This window comes from Onychomys torridus, chromosome 4 (assembly GCF_903995425.1).
Source record: "Onychomys torridus chromosome 4, mOncTor1.1, whole genome shotgun sequence".
NCBI classification, from domain to species: domain Eukaryota; kingdom Metazoa; phylum Chordata; class Mammalia; order Rodentia; family Cricetidae; genus Onychomys; species Onychomys torridus.
The window spans coordinates 62,763,596-62,776,623 of NC_050446.1; the positions used below are offsets into that span (position 1 = coordinate 62,763,596).

General features: G+C 34.0%; 1 protein-coding gene and 2 pseudogenes across 1 annotated transcript in view; 2 read left to right on the plus strand and 1 right to left on the minus strand.

Moving 5' to 3' along the window:
• Positions 1–5,229, minus strand: part of LOC118582303 (olfactory receptor 8K3-like) — a 29,226-nt gene extending 23,997 nt beyond the window's left edge. The window contains 1 exon segment of the mRNA XM_036185050.1: positions 5,192–5,229. Coding sequence (XP_036040943.1) covers positions 5,192–5,229 — 38 coding nt within the window.
• A 3,119-nt stretch (positions 5,230–8,348) lies between these two features.
• Positions 8,349–9,484, plus strand: LOC118581783 (annotated as a pseudogene).
• A 93-nt stretch (positions 9,485–9,577) lies between these two features.
• LOC118581784 lies at positions 9,578–10,002 on the plus strand (annotated as a pseudogene).
• The last annotated feature ends 3,026 nt before the right edge of the window (positions 10,003–13,028 follow it).

The following is a 13,028-nucleotide window of genomic DNA, read 5'->3' on the forward strand; positions in this document are numbered from 1 at the left end:
ACCAACCCCAGATACCTCTCTCCTCCCTCCTCCCACCCTCAGCCTTCCCCCCCAACCAACCACCTGTTCCCACCTCTCCAAGGCAAGGCTTCCCATGGACAGTCAGCAGAGCCTGGTACAATGATGAAGACTCTTAATTATCCATGGATAAAAGAAAAAGAAGTATATTGTTTTGTTTTAATACATTTAATACTTTGTATTTAAAATATTTTTTATCATGGTAATCTGTATAAGATGAAATTAAATAAGTTAAATAAAGCTTGCAATTACATGGGTAACTTGTTATAATTTGAAAAATTCCTGTTTATTTCATACACAATTTTTTCTTTCATTTTTTTAAATGATGAATGAGCTAAGACAGACACAGAAAAGGAAACATTGTGTGAGTCCCTTTAAAGTAAATAAACACATATTGGATCAAAACACAAACATAACACAAAACAGAGAGAAATATTTACTTTGATCAAATCAGAACATGGGATGGTATTTGTTTACTGTTGTGCCAAACTGAAGTTACTAATACACAGACTAAAGTGTCAGGCATGAAGAGTTACAAATGTGGAGATTTGCAGTGAAAGTCCAGGCCAACAGCCGCCAGCACTCTTAGTACACTTGATACAGTTTAACATTTTGCTTTCATGAAAACAGTATGCAATCACATCAAGTAGGAATGGAATTCAAACATATGGTTCAATAGATATGAGAATTGAAAAAAAATTGCACTAATTAAAAGTAGCCAAGGTACTAAGGTCACCTATACCACAAATAATTCTCAAAAAAATGCAATAGAAAAACAAAACATAGGTTTAGAAAACTTATTTCTAGTTCCCCGGGGAAGTGAGGGATTGGAGAGGAATGATTACCAAATAGCTTTGCAATGGAAGAGTTTTTTTTTCTGTTTTGGCATTTTTGTCTTATTTGTTTCTTGTTTGTTTGTCCTGATTTTAGGTTTTGTGGTTTTGTTCTGTTGTTATTTTGGTTTTTATGGTCCGTGTGTGGGAGTGGCATAGGGAGAGGGGAAGGAAGAGAGAGAAGAGCAGGGACAGGGAGAGGGAGAACATAAAATTGCTTTGATAGGGTGAGGGGAGGTTAGGGAGGGTCTGTGGGATGGGAAAAACATGATCAAAATATATTGCATGAAAAATTAATTTAAAATATGGTGTAATATCCGAAACTATACCCACAATGTCTAATCAAAGTCACTGAGCAAATGTGAGGTGAACAAAGAAGCCAGCAATGATCATGCCAAACTGGAGGGAGGAAAGCACACTGGGCCTCCTTCCTGCACAAAGAACTAGAGACACCAGAGGAAAGCCAGGGGAAGCAGAGGTGACTTCCTCAGGGAAGAGCACAGTGATTAGTTGTTCAGTCCCAAACTGCCAGCTCTGTAAACTACACACAAGTAACGTTACAACGACTGAGAAGATTATATTTCGGAATATATATGCATATCTTTCTACACATATGTTTACATTAGCAAGTAGTGAAAAAAGAGGCCATGCATTTGAAGGTGAGAAGGGACAGTTTGGAGAAACTAAAAGGAAAGTAAATTAGTTAAATTATCATGACAAAAATTTCAAAAACAGAATTTGATCTAGAGAGAGCTGGTGGTTGCATAATATTGAACTGTAATACTCACCACTAAGATAGTTTATGTCATGTGAATTCACCTCACTAAATTATTTTTCCTTCAACTTCATACTGTTCTATACAGTATTTGTGCAACTTTTTGAGACATTGCTATCTTATATTGAACCATAATAATTTGGTGGCTCCTCCCAAAATAAATTTACACTTTGCATTCTATCAGATTCACTCTGTTGTTGGAGGTAAGCACTAGGAGGTATCAGTCCAATGCAAGGTGTCATAAGTCGGTACGAATCTATGTACTCATAAATAAAATATAGGGAGTTAAATATATTTTATAAAAGCTTGTGATACTCAATTTAGTATCTCATACTACAAATCCATAGTATTTTGTAAGGTGGATACTTTTGAACCTATACAATGTTCATTCATTTATCTAAAACTTAACTTATTTGCTTCTTTGGTAAAATACAATGCTGCTAAATATTTCAATCTTTTGTTTGTTACTTTGGTTTTCAGATGAGTGGAAATCTTTGGCTTATTGATGGCTTTGCCTTGTCTCTCTGAAGTGACCAACCTGTAAACTTTTGTCAATTTAAAGGTTATAATATTATTATAGTATAATACTCTGGTGTTATATATTACATATGTTATATATTATTATAGGATAATACTATTGCTATAATGTTACAATTATTCTATTATAGTTATAATAATGCAATATTATAACTCTAATAGTATTACATCAAAATTATACATCATGATCAAAATATATATGTAATCTAAAAAAATTTCTCTTTTGTGAGTATATGTACATTCATCTATTTCATCCAGTTTCCCAAGGATTATTAACTCATGAGAAGTGCCTACATTATCAGTGCTTAAAATCCAGGGAAGATATCCCAGAGGGATTATATCTCATTTATCTTCCATTTAAAAATAGTAATGTAACAAACTCTATCAAGTAACAAATCAAAATCTATGGGAAAAGATCTGAATTGTTCCTCTTCACTGAGAGACTGTTTGTTCCCAGTACTTTAAATACTTACTCCATAGAGAGATGGATAAGTTATTAAAATTGCGAAGTGCTCTTGCCAAGGATCTGAAGTGATTCCTAGCTCCTACAACACATAGATTATAAACACCTGTAACTCAAGTTTCTAGGGAGTTTCAGTGCCTCTTTCTGGCTGCTTTGGATACCCCTATTCACATGAACATACCACCATAAAAATAAAAACTAAATATTTGGATGAACAAATCCATGATGATTTGTGCTGTCAGATAGTGTCTCAAATATGTGTCATTTTTGGGCTTAGAAGCAAAAAATTATTCACACTATCAGAAAATTTTAAAAAATTAATTTGTTTTGCAAGTTTTAAAAGTAACAGTAATATACTATGTATATTAATTTTTTATTAGATGTATGAATTCCAGGTGAGATACATTGTTCAGGCAGGGCTTAAGTATCTTATATGAATGTCAAAAGACCTAGCTTAATACCTACCTCAAGGAAGGCAAAGTTTCTTTAGTACCATGGGTAATAAACAGCATTATTTGCATTGATATTTTCACGCTGATGAAGATATTCTTTGCCACGATGACACATTTTAATTAATTACAGCACCACTTAGATGATATTTTGTTTATTTGGCTTTGATGGCATATCCACAGTTCAAGATAAAACAAAACTTAAAGCAATTCCTTTATGAATGCCTAGTGCTTCATTGTAAAATCATCTTTATATCCCAGATGGCCTCGATTATATGGCAAAGGCTGGTCTTGAAGTTCTGATCTTACTGCCATCACATTATAAGGTAGACTTTTCATTCCACAGCCATTTTTTAACATGTGACTTTTAAACAAATATTGTCTTCTGTATATAAAGTATACAGAATCTATCCATTAAAGAGAAATGGGTAGTAAGGAGTTATGATTAGGCCACTAAAGGATAAAAGTAACATAATAAACGCTTTCAGAGAACTGAATCCATGTACTACAATCAGTCCATTCACTTATATATACATGTGCTCTAAATAGTGGATTGAAATTAATTCCTGTAAAATCAATAAACATATTAAGCTAGTAAGCTCTATTGGGCTCTTATGTAAAAATAATACAACAGAACATTGTATCTGGGTAGAAAATGAATAGAAGAGTACATTGATATGGATGAGGGCTTAATATCTAAGCAATATATTTTACCTTGAGAAACTGAGAAAGTTTCACTATATATCCAAGTTACAAATGTGTAAAAATAACAAAATACAAAGACTTAACTTGTAGATAGTAAAACAAAGAGACACATTAACATTGAATGATTTATTGTAATATCCACAATAAATATCCATTTAAATTGTCCTGAAAGCTCTTATTCTCTTCCCTCAGAGACTTTAATCCTGTTAGCTCTTCTGTTGCCCTTTCATTCTAAAGCAATGCTTCTGTGCTGCTATGTTTATTTATTTTTAGTATATATATTTTAGTATATATATTTATATATGACACACACAACACACATATATATGTATACACACACACACACACACATATATATATATATATATATATATATATATATATATATATATATATATATATATGAGAGAGATAGACAGACAGACAGAATATCTTCTACTTTTCCTGTCATGGATATTTATTTCACTATTGTGAATTATTTGGATAAACTTTAACAGTATTCAAACTCTACAAGACAATATTGCACAGCTTTCTCACTGTTTTCTTAACAGCATCTTTTACATCTTTGTTCCTCAAGCTGTAGATTAAGGAATTCAACATAGGGATAACCTGGGTATAAAAGACAGAAATCACTTTATCAGTGTCAAAGGAGTGAATGGACATAGGCTACAAGTACATGAATATCAAAGTCCCATAGAAGACAATGACCACTGTCAGGTGGGATCCACATGTAGAGAAAGCCTTCCTTTTGCCCTCAGCTGAATTCATCCTGAGAATAGCTGTAAGGATGAATAGATACGGACACAATGACTACCAGAAGGGAAGAAAGCAAGTTAAAAGCTGACAAGATTAAAATTATCACCTCAATTTCATGTGTATTTGAGCAAGCCAAGGTTAAAAAGGGGAGAACATCACAGTAGAAATGGCTGATGATATTGTGGCTACAGAAGGACGAAGTGAAAATCTTTATGGTAAGTAGAAGTGATACAATTATACCATAGAGATAGGGAATAATGACTAGTAAAAAACATACTCTTCGTGACATAATGACAGTGTAGAGGGGTGGTTTACAGATGGCAACATACCAGTCAACAGACATTGCAGAGAGAATAAAAATTCACTGACAATGAACATAATAAAGAAAGACAACTGGATAGCACAAGAATAAAAATATATTGTATTTTGATCCACAAGAAAATTTCTTAACATTTTGGGTCGCATAGCAGTTGAATAACCAAGATCTGTAGTAGCAAGATGTCTGAGAAAGAAGTACATGGGTGTTTTCAATCTGGAATCCACCATGGTGAGGATGATCATGCCCAAGTTGCCAGCCAGTGAGATCAGACAGGTGATGAGGAACGGTCTGAATAATGGTTCTTTCATCTCAGGGTGGTCAGTGATGCCCATAAGGATGAAGTCAGTCACCACTGTGAGGCTGTGGGTCTGCATTCTAGCTTATCAGAAAGTCTTTTCTGAACAAAGGCACCAGTGTCATCAGCAGTTTCCAAATGTATATGGTGGTTTTATTTTGCAAACTAATATAGATCATATGTATATATAATAAAATATTTGATATCAGCCCATCTGTACAAAAAAGACGTAAATTCATAAGCTCATTTCTTCATTGTTTTTAATAATTTAATTTACTAAAAAGAACATAAACTGTCACCTTCATCTCATGATTATAACAAAAAAATGACAGGGGATTATGACCATTTGTCAAATATTTAAACATATATAACTCAAAATCTTAAAATCAAAAAGCTGATAAACCTTGATGGACAGATTCATGTAGAGATATAAATGTATTACAGATGTGAAAAGCAAAATAAATTTTTAAAAATTGTAGATTGTGGAGTTTCACATACTTGGGTAAAAATTATCTTTTATTTTTGATACAATTAATGTTACATTTAGACTTTTAAAATTATATTTTGTTATACTATATAAGATTCATGTCAATTATATAGACATTTCCTGAGAGTTTGCAAAAATTTAGCCAACTCTAATTACATGTGTAGTTATGTAGAATCCTAACATCTACAGACAAAACAGCTAGAGTTATCATAACATTTGTCAATGTATTTTATATCTGTATTAATGAGAAAATTATAGCACATCAAAATGTAATTGTCTGTATTTGAAGAAGCAAAATGGCGTGGAGTATATATCTGAGGAATTACTTGCACCTTGACCTAGTATATAGAAATATTCATTTGGAAAAAAACAATTTAGGATAAATAAAATACTTTCTCAACATAAATAAAAGTAAGAGAACTTTGTACTGTTCATTAAAAAGATGAAGGGTGATAAAATATTTCAGGGATTCTGTGCTGTGATGACCATTTACAAACATGATGATCCCAGGGACTTCAAACAGTCACTAGTTATAACTTACTCAGTCTCTGAATAAGGGACAATGAAATCAGTTTTTTAAAATGCTGTTTAAAGATTTGTTTGTATTTTTATGCTGCTTGCATAAATGATATCATGTGGCTTCTAATATGTTGTCTGATATTCTCACCTGTGCATCTAGTGATACTTTAATAAAAACATACTTTTCTCATATTAAATATGAAAAAACAGACAATTAAAATAGATAAATAGCTCTAGAAATTCTGGAAACCCCCTAGTCTATTCTATTAGTTTGATTTACAGTGATAAAATGTTAAGTGAATAAGAAAAATAGAATATCCATTTTCAATCAAGAAAAAGACTTGAATCTTATTTCATAAGCTAATTTCCTCAATAATTTAGTGTATGTAATCTAGCACAAATATGAAAAATATGTCATTATTCTAAATCTGCTGTTAACCATCTTATTCCTCTCTACTAATTTTTTCACATCTATTTTGGGATGAAAACTCCCTTTTCCTTAAGAATAGGAACATTTCCAGGGATGGCTCACCTACTCAAAGGTAATTGTTGCCAATCTGGAAGACCTGTTTGGCTCTCTGGAATCCACATAGTAGGAAATAACTAATTCTTAGAAAATAGAAATGATACCTGTCACCATTTAAGGAGGCAAAAAAAAAAAAACTGGAGGCCAGCGAGATTGTAGGTCCTTGAAGAGAATCTATTATGATAATTCTAAGTGGAAATTGTTTTCAAAGGAACCTTAAAGACTTACACACATAAATAAGTGGATCTTTCAATACTCATCATAGGATCAAATTTTTGCAGTAAATGTTGATTAAAGAGACCCACAAAAGCTCTGTGGTCACAAAAGCAGAGAATAAAAGACTCCAAAATACTCAACACTAAATACGACATTTACATCATAATCATATCCCTTGCTAGCAAGGCTCTGGAATCATCCCAGAAGAGAGTTATTTGTCTGAAGAAATCGTATGCAGCAGGGCAGTGTGTGATTATAGCCAGTTTTTCTAGACACAACAAGGTTGTTCTGCTTATGAAATAAGACTAGCTGTGATTGCATGCGAAAGAACTATAAGAAATAAAGCCAGACAAAAGTTAGAGTAAGGATAGGGAGGTGATGAGAAAGTTCCAACCCTAGCTGAGAAGCTATTGATGCCTTTTTATTTTTGTTAAGTAATTGAGAGTCATTACTACCTAAGGATGTACCCCCCCCGAAGGAAGAACCATACCCTGTTGCATGCAGATTTTAAATGTTTATTAAATGTATTCTTTATATCAATGCATAATAAACTAACTAGTTTAACATATCAAATATAACAGTATTTCTGTATTTTATATACATTCATGAATATCCTTACTTTGAAGTCTATTCATTAAGCAGGAAAAGTTATAGACTCTAAGGAACGCTGTTATTAGTTTAAATGTTTATAGATAATTGTTCTTTGTGTTAATTGATTGGCATTATTCTGAGTAAAGCAGAATTTGATAAATATGTGTGACTTGCACACCACAGTCAAGAACTAACACAATTATTAAATAAAATGTCTATCACAAAACAGCAAGTTAATCTTGAAATTTTAGACTCCAGTACTCCCCCCTAATCATTCATATATTCTGCAGTTCACTCTTACCCAGGTTTGAATACGCTGTGAATTGCTCTAATCACCTTACTTATATCTACTTAACCATCAGTGATAAAACCCACAAGAAATGTCCAAGAGGGACTATGTCACATTTATATTCCTGTTAGAAATTAGCAACATGAACATGTGTTGAATGATGGGAAACAAACGCAAAGAGACACACAAAAACACCTCAGGAATAAACTCTCCTCTGCTTCAGGAGCAAACTCTCCTCTGCTGCTGTTCCCCGAGAGAAAAATATTTTGAGCACTATTTAAAATACTTTAGATCCTCATGTCAAGAGTTTTATGATGATGAATTGTTTTCACACATGATTCTGAGTTTTCTTCTTTTGTGTTAAAACTAATTGGCATGTTTTGAAATTGAATATTTTATCAAGTTTTAGTAGCTAATTATAGAAACATTCTTTAGATCCTCAGAATACTAGAATTTCAATATAGATGATTCCTAGGCTAGATATTTATATAGAAGGATATTTTCCAGATTAACCAGTGCCTAATATTGAGTTAAAGAGACTTTGCATCATAGTTTGATTAAGCAAGTATCATGGGCAAAGAATTGTGTAATTTTCTGATTAAAACTGTCATTGATTTGGGATCAAAGTTTCACATCTGCGTCTTTATTTCAAGCCACATGTTTGCATATGTGTGTGTAAAGATGTATATAAGAGGTATGTACAACTTTTTAAAGGATGTATTTTCAAAAATAAATTACAAAAATTTTAGATATTTTATTTAATCTTATTTGAATAATAAAAACTCACAAAATGACATTTGAAACCTATTGACTATGCCATGAAATCTACTCAGAACTGATATTTCCATAAATCCGGAAAGAAATCACAACCACACAGTTGTGACATCACTGACCACCCTGAGCTTCACGTACCATTGTTCATACTATTCCCCATCATCTATCTGATCTCACTGGTTGGCAACTTGGGTATGATCTTCCTAACCGTGGTGGGTTCCAGGCTGCAAAAACCCATGTACTTCTTTCTCAAATACCTCCCTATCACAAATCTTGATTACTCAGATGCTGGGGACTCAAATGTTGAGAAGTTTTATCGTAGATCAAAAAACAGTATCATTTTATTTTTGTACTTGCAAGTTTTCTTTCTTTAGTATGTTCATTGTTAGTGAACTTTTTATTCTTTCTGCAATGTCTTATGACTGTTTTGTGGTCATCTATAAACCACTCCTCTGCAATGCCATCATGTTACAAAGAGTATGTTGGGTCCTGGTGGCAACCCTGTACCTTTACAGTGTATTTGTTGCTCTCATAATCACCTTAAATATTTTCTCTTCACTCTTCTGTGACCACAATGTTATCAGTCTACTTTCATGGTCTGCCATTGATATCTCTTCTCTGTTCAAATAAAGAGGAAAGTGAAATGATAATTTTAATTTTATCTGCTATTAACTTGATTCCCTCTCTTCTAGTCATCCTTATCTTATATCTGCTTATTCTCAAAGCTATTGTCAGGATGAAATTGGCTGAGGATAGGCAGAAGGTTTTTTTCCACCTGTGAGTCTCACCTGACAGTGGTCATTGTCTTCTATGGCAGCTTCTACTACCATTGTCTTGTTACTGGAATATTCTTAATTCCTTATTTAAATTTCTGTTTACTGGATGATTTAATGTTTTCGTTCTGCATAGAAAGTACCTTCCTTGTAAAATAGCCTTCTATATAAAATATCTACATAACTTTTTTGGGCAAATCTCATTTAGAACACTTTGTAGGTAACTTCTAAAATTAAAGGTAATATATATGAACATATCTAATATCTCATTGTCCTTTCCATCTTTGGCCCAGCAGAATGGCTCCTGCAAAGAAGGATGGCGAGAAGAAGAAGGGCTGTCTGCCATCAATGAGGTGGTGACCCGAGAATACAGTACCAACATTCACAAGCACATCCATGGAGTGGGTTTCAAGAAGCGTGCTCCTAGGACACTCAAAGAAATACGGAAATTTTCCATGAAGGAGATGGTGACTCCAGATGTGCACATTAATACCAGGTTCAATAAAGCCGTCTGGGCCAAAGGAATAAGGAATGATCAATACTGTATCCGTGTATGTTTGTCCAGAAAACTTAATGTGTATGAGGACTCACCAAACAAGCTCTACACATTGGTAGCTTATGTACCTGTTACCACATTCAAAAATCTACAGACAGTCAATGTGGATGAGAACTACTAAGCTGCTGAGTGTCAAATAAAGTTGGAGAACTAAAAAAAAAAAAAAGAGTAGCCATTATTAGTTTTGTTGTATATTTTGAACACCAGCATTGACTGACTTCTTAAGAAGAGATTACAAATAATGCAGTATTTCACAAAAGAGAATAAATCTCTGTCATAGTTTTAATATAATCATGAGATGAAGTTAACAGTTCGTGTTCAATTTGGAAAAGGAAAAATTATTGAAAGACATGAGTTAATGTACATATATAGGTATGTCTTTTGTACAGGTGTTCTCAAATATAAATATTTTATTAAATATATTATTTTTATTAGTTTCCAAAATAAAAGTCATCCTATATATTTGCAAATTTCTGATGACACTGGTGTCTCTATTCAGAACATGCTTTCTGATATGAAGAGACTCTAAAGACTCATATTATACTCATAGATAAGTGTGTCTCCCAACATGCATCACAGAATCATTATTTTGCAGTAAATGATGATTAACAGAGATCGAAACTGCTCAGGGTGTAGGGAATAAAAGACTTCAAATACACAGCCCTAAATGTGACATCTATATCACATCATTTGCTAGAAAGCTAGCATCCCAGAAGAAGTGTGGGTATGAGGAGAGTGTAAGCATCAGGAGCAGTCCATGAACATAGGCAAACTGTGATTTCCAGATATATCAGGGTTGTGCTAATGAACTGAACGTGACTGTGACTTCATGCACAAGAATGACATGAGGTCAAGACAGGAAAATCTTGAAGTAAAAGGGGGAATTAGTTAGGCAATCTTAACCCTAACTGAGAATCTAACTGTTAATTTATGATTGTTGCATAAGGAAGATTCATTGTTCTTTAGGGATATGTCTCCTATGGGAATATCCAAAGCCTCCTGCAAAAATTTTAACTATTTAACTGGTTTAACACACAAATTTAAAAGCATTTCTGTATTTTCCATGCTTTCACGTGTATCCTTATTTTGAAGTATATTAATTAATTGGGAATATTACAAACTCTTTAAGGAGAACTGTTTTTGACCACAATATTGTAAATCATGAAGGTAGATTTTCATTACTAGATGAAATATTGATTTTGGATGAAATATTGATTTTAATTGTTAAGCATTACTCTGAGTAAATCAGAATTTGAAAAATGCATGTAACTTGCACTCTACAATAAAGAGCTAACATGTTTATTAAATAAGGTATCTAACAAAAATAGCATAATTAATCTTAAAATTTTAGATTGAAGCTCCCTCCAAATCCTTTAAATATTCTGCAGTTCCCTCTAACTCAAGGAACAGCACAAGCATGTTTCAATACACTATGAGTGCCCCTAATTCACCTTGTTTATGTCCACTTAACCATTAGTGATAAAACCTATAGGAAATGCTCCAGAGGAATTGTGCGTTTTTATCTTTTGGTTAGAAATAAACATAGTGCAGTATTTTACAAGAGATAATAAATCCAACATACAACAAAATGACAGCCTACAGAATGGGAAATGATTTTTGCCAACCCCACATCTGACAGAGGGCTGATCTCCAGAATATATAAAGAACTCAAGAAACTAGACATCAAAATACTAAAAAAAAAAGTTAAAAAATGGGCTACAGATCTAAACAGAGAATTCACAACAGAAGAATCCCAAATGTCTGCAAGACATTTAAGGAATTGCTCAACTCCTTTTCATCAAGGAATTGCAAATCAAAATGACTCTGAGGTACTATCATACACCTGTCAGAATGGCTAAGATCAAAATCACTGATGTCAGCTTATGTTGGAAAGGATGTGGAACAAGAGGAACACTCCTCCACTATTGGTAGAAGTGCAAACTTGTACAGTCAATTTGGAAATTAGTATGGTGGTTTCTCAGAAAATTGGGAATCGATCTACCACTCTTGGGCATATAACCAAGGGATGTTCAAACATACAACAAGGACTATTGCTCAACTATGTTCATAGCTGCATTATTCATAATAGCCAGAACCTGGAAGCAACCTAGATGCCCCTCAACTGAAGAATAGATAAAGAAAATGTGGTTCATATACACAATGGAGTATTACTCAGCTATAAAAAAAACAATAGCATCATGAAATTTGCAGACAAATGAATAGAACTAGAAAATATCATCCTGAATGAGGTAATCCAGACTCAGAAAGACAAACATGGTATGTACTCAATAAGTGGATACTAGATGTAAAGCATCTACAGGATAATCAGACTATAACCCACTGGTCCAGAGAAGCTAGGAAACAAGGAGGATCCTAAGAGGAATGTAATGATCACCTTGGAAAGGGGAAACAGAGGAGATCCCGATAAGTAAACTGGGAATGGTGGGGGGAATAGAGGGTTGGGGATGGGGGCTGAGAACATAAGGGAATGTGATGGTCCAGCTGGGATGGGGGGAACAGAGTGGGAAAGTAATGAAAGAGATTTCTTGATAGAGAGAGACACTATGGGGTAAGGGAGAAATCTAGTGCTAGGAAATTCCAAGGAATCCACCAGGAAGACCTCAGATTAGACTACTAGCAACTACGGCTTACACTAGTAATCAGATTGGTGAATACCCTAACTATCATCACAGAGCCTTTATCCAGTAATTTATGGAAGCAGGTGCAGAGATTCACAACCATGCACCAGGCTGAGCTCTGAAAGTCCATTGGAATAGAAAGAAGAGGAATTATAGGAGCAAGAGTGGTCAAGATCATGATGGCAAAATCTAAAAAGATGACTGAACCAAGCTCAAAGGAACTCAAGAACTTTAGACTGACATCCATGGAACCTGCATGGGACTGGACTAGACAGACCCTCTGCATATTAGAGACAGTTCTGTAGCTGGATCTGTTTGAGGGGTCCCTGGCAGTGGATCAAGGTGCATTTCCTGGTGCATGAGCTGGCTTTCTGGATCCCATTACCTGTTGTGTGACACCTTGTTCATCCACGATAAAGAGGGAAGGGGATTAGTACTGCCTCAACTGAATGTACCAGGCTTAGCTGTTCTCCCATGGGAGAACTTACCCTCTTGAAGGAGGGGATTG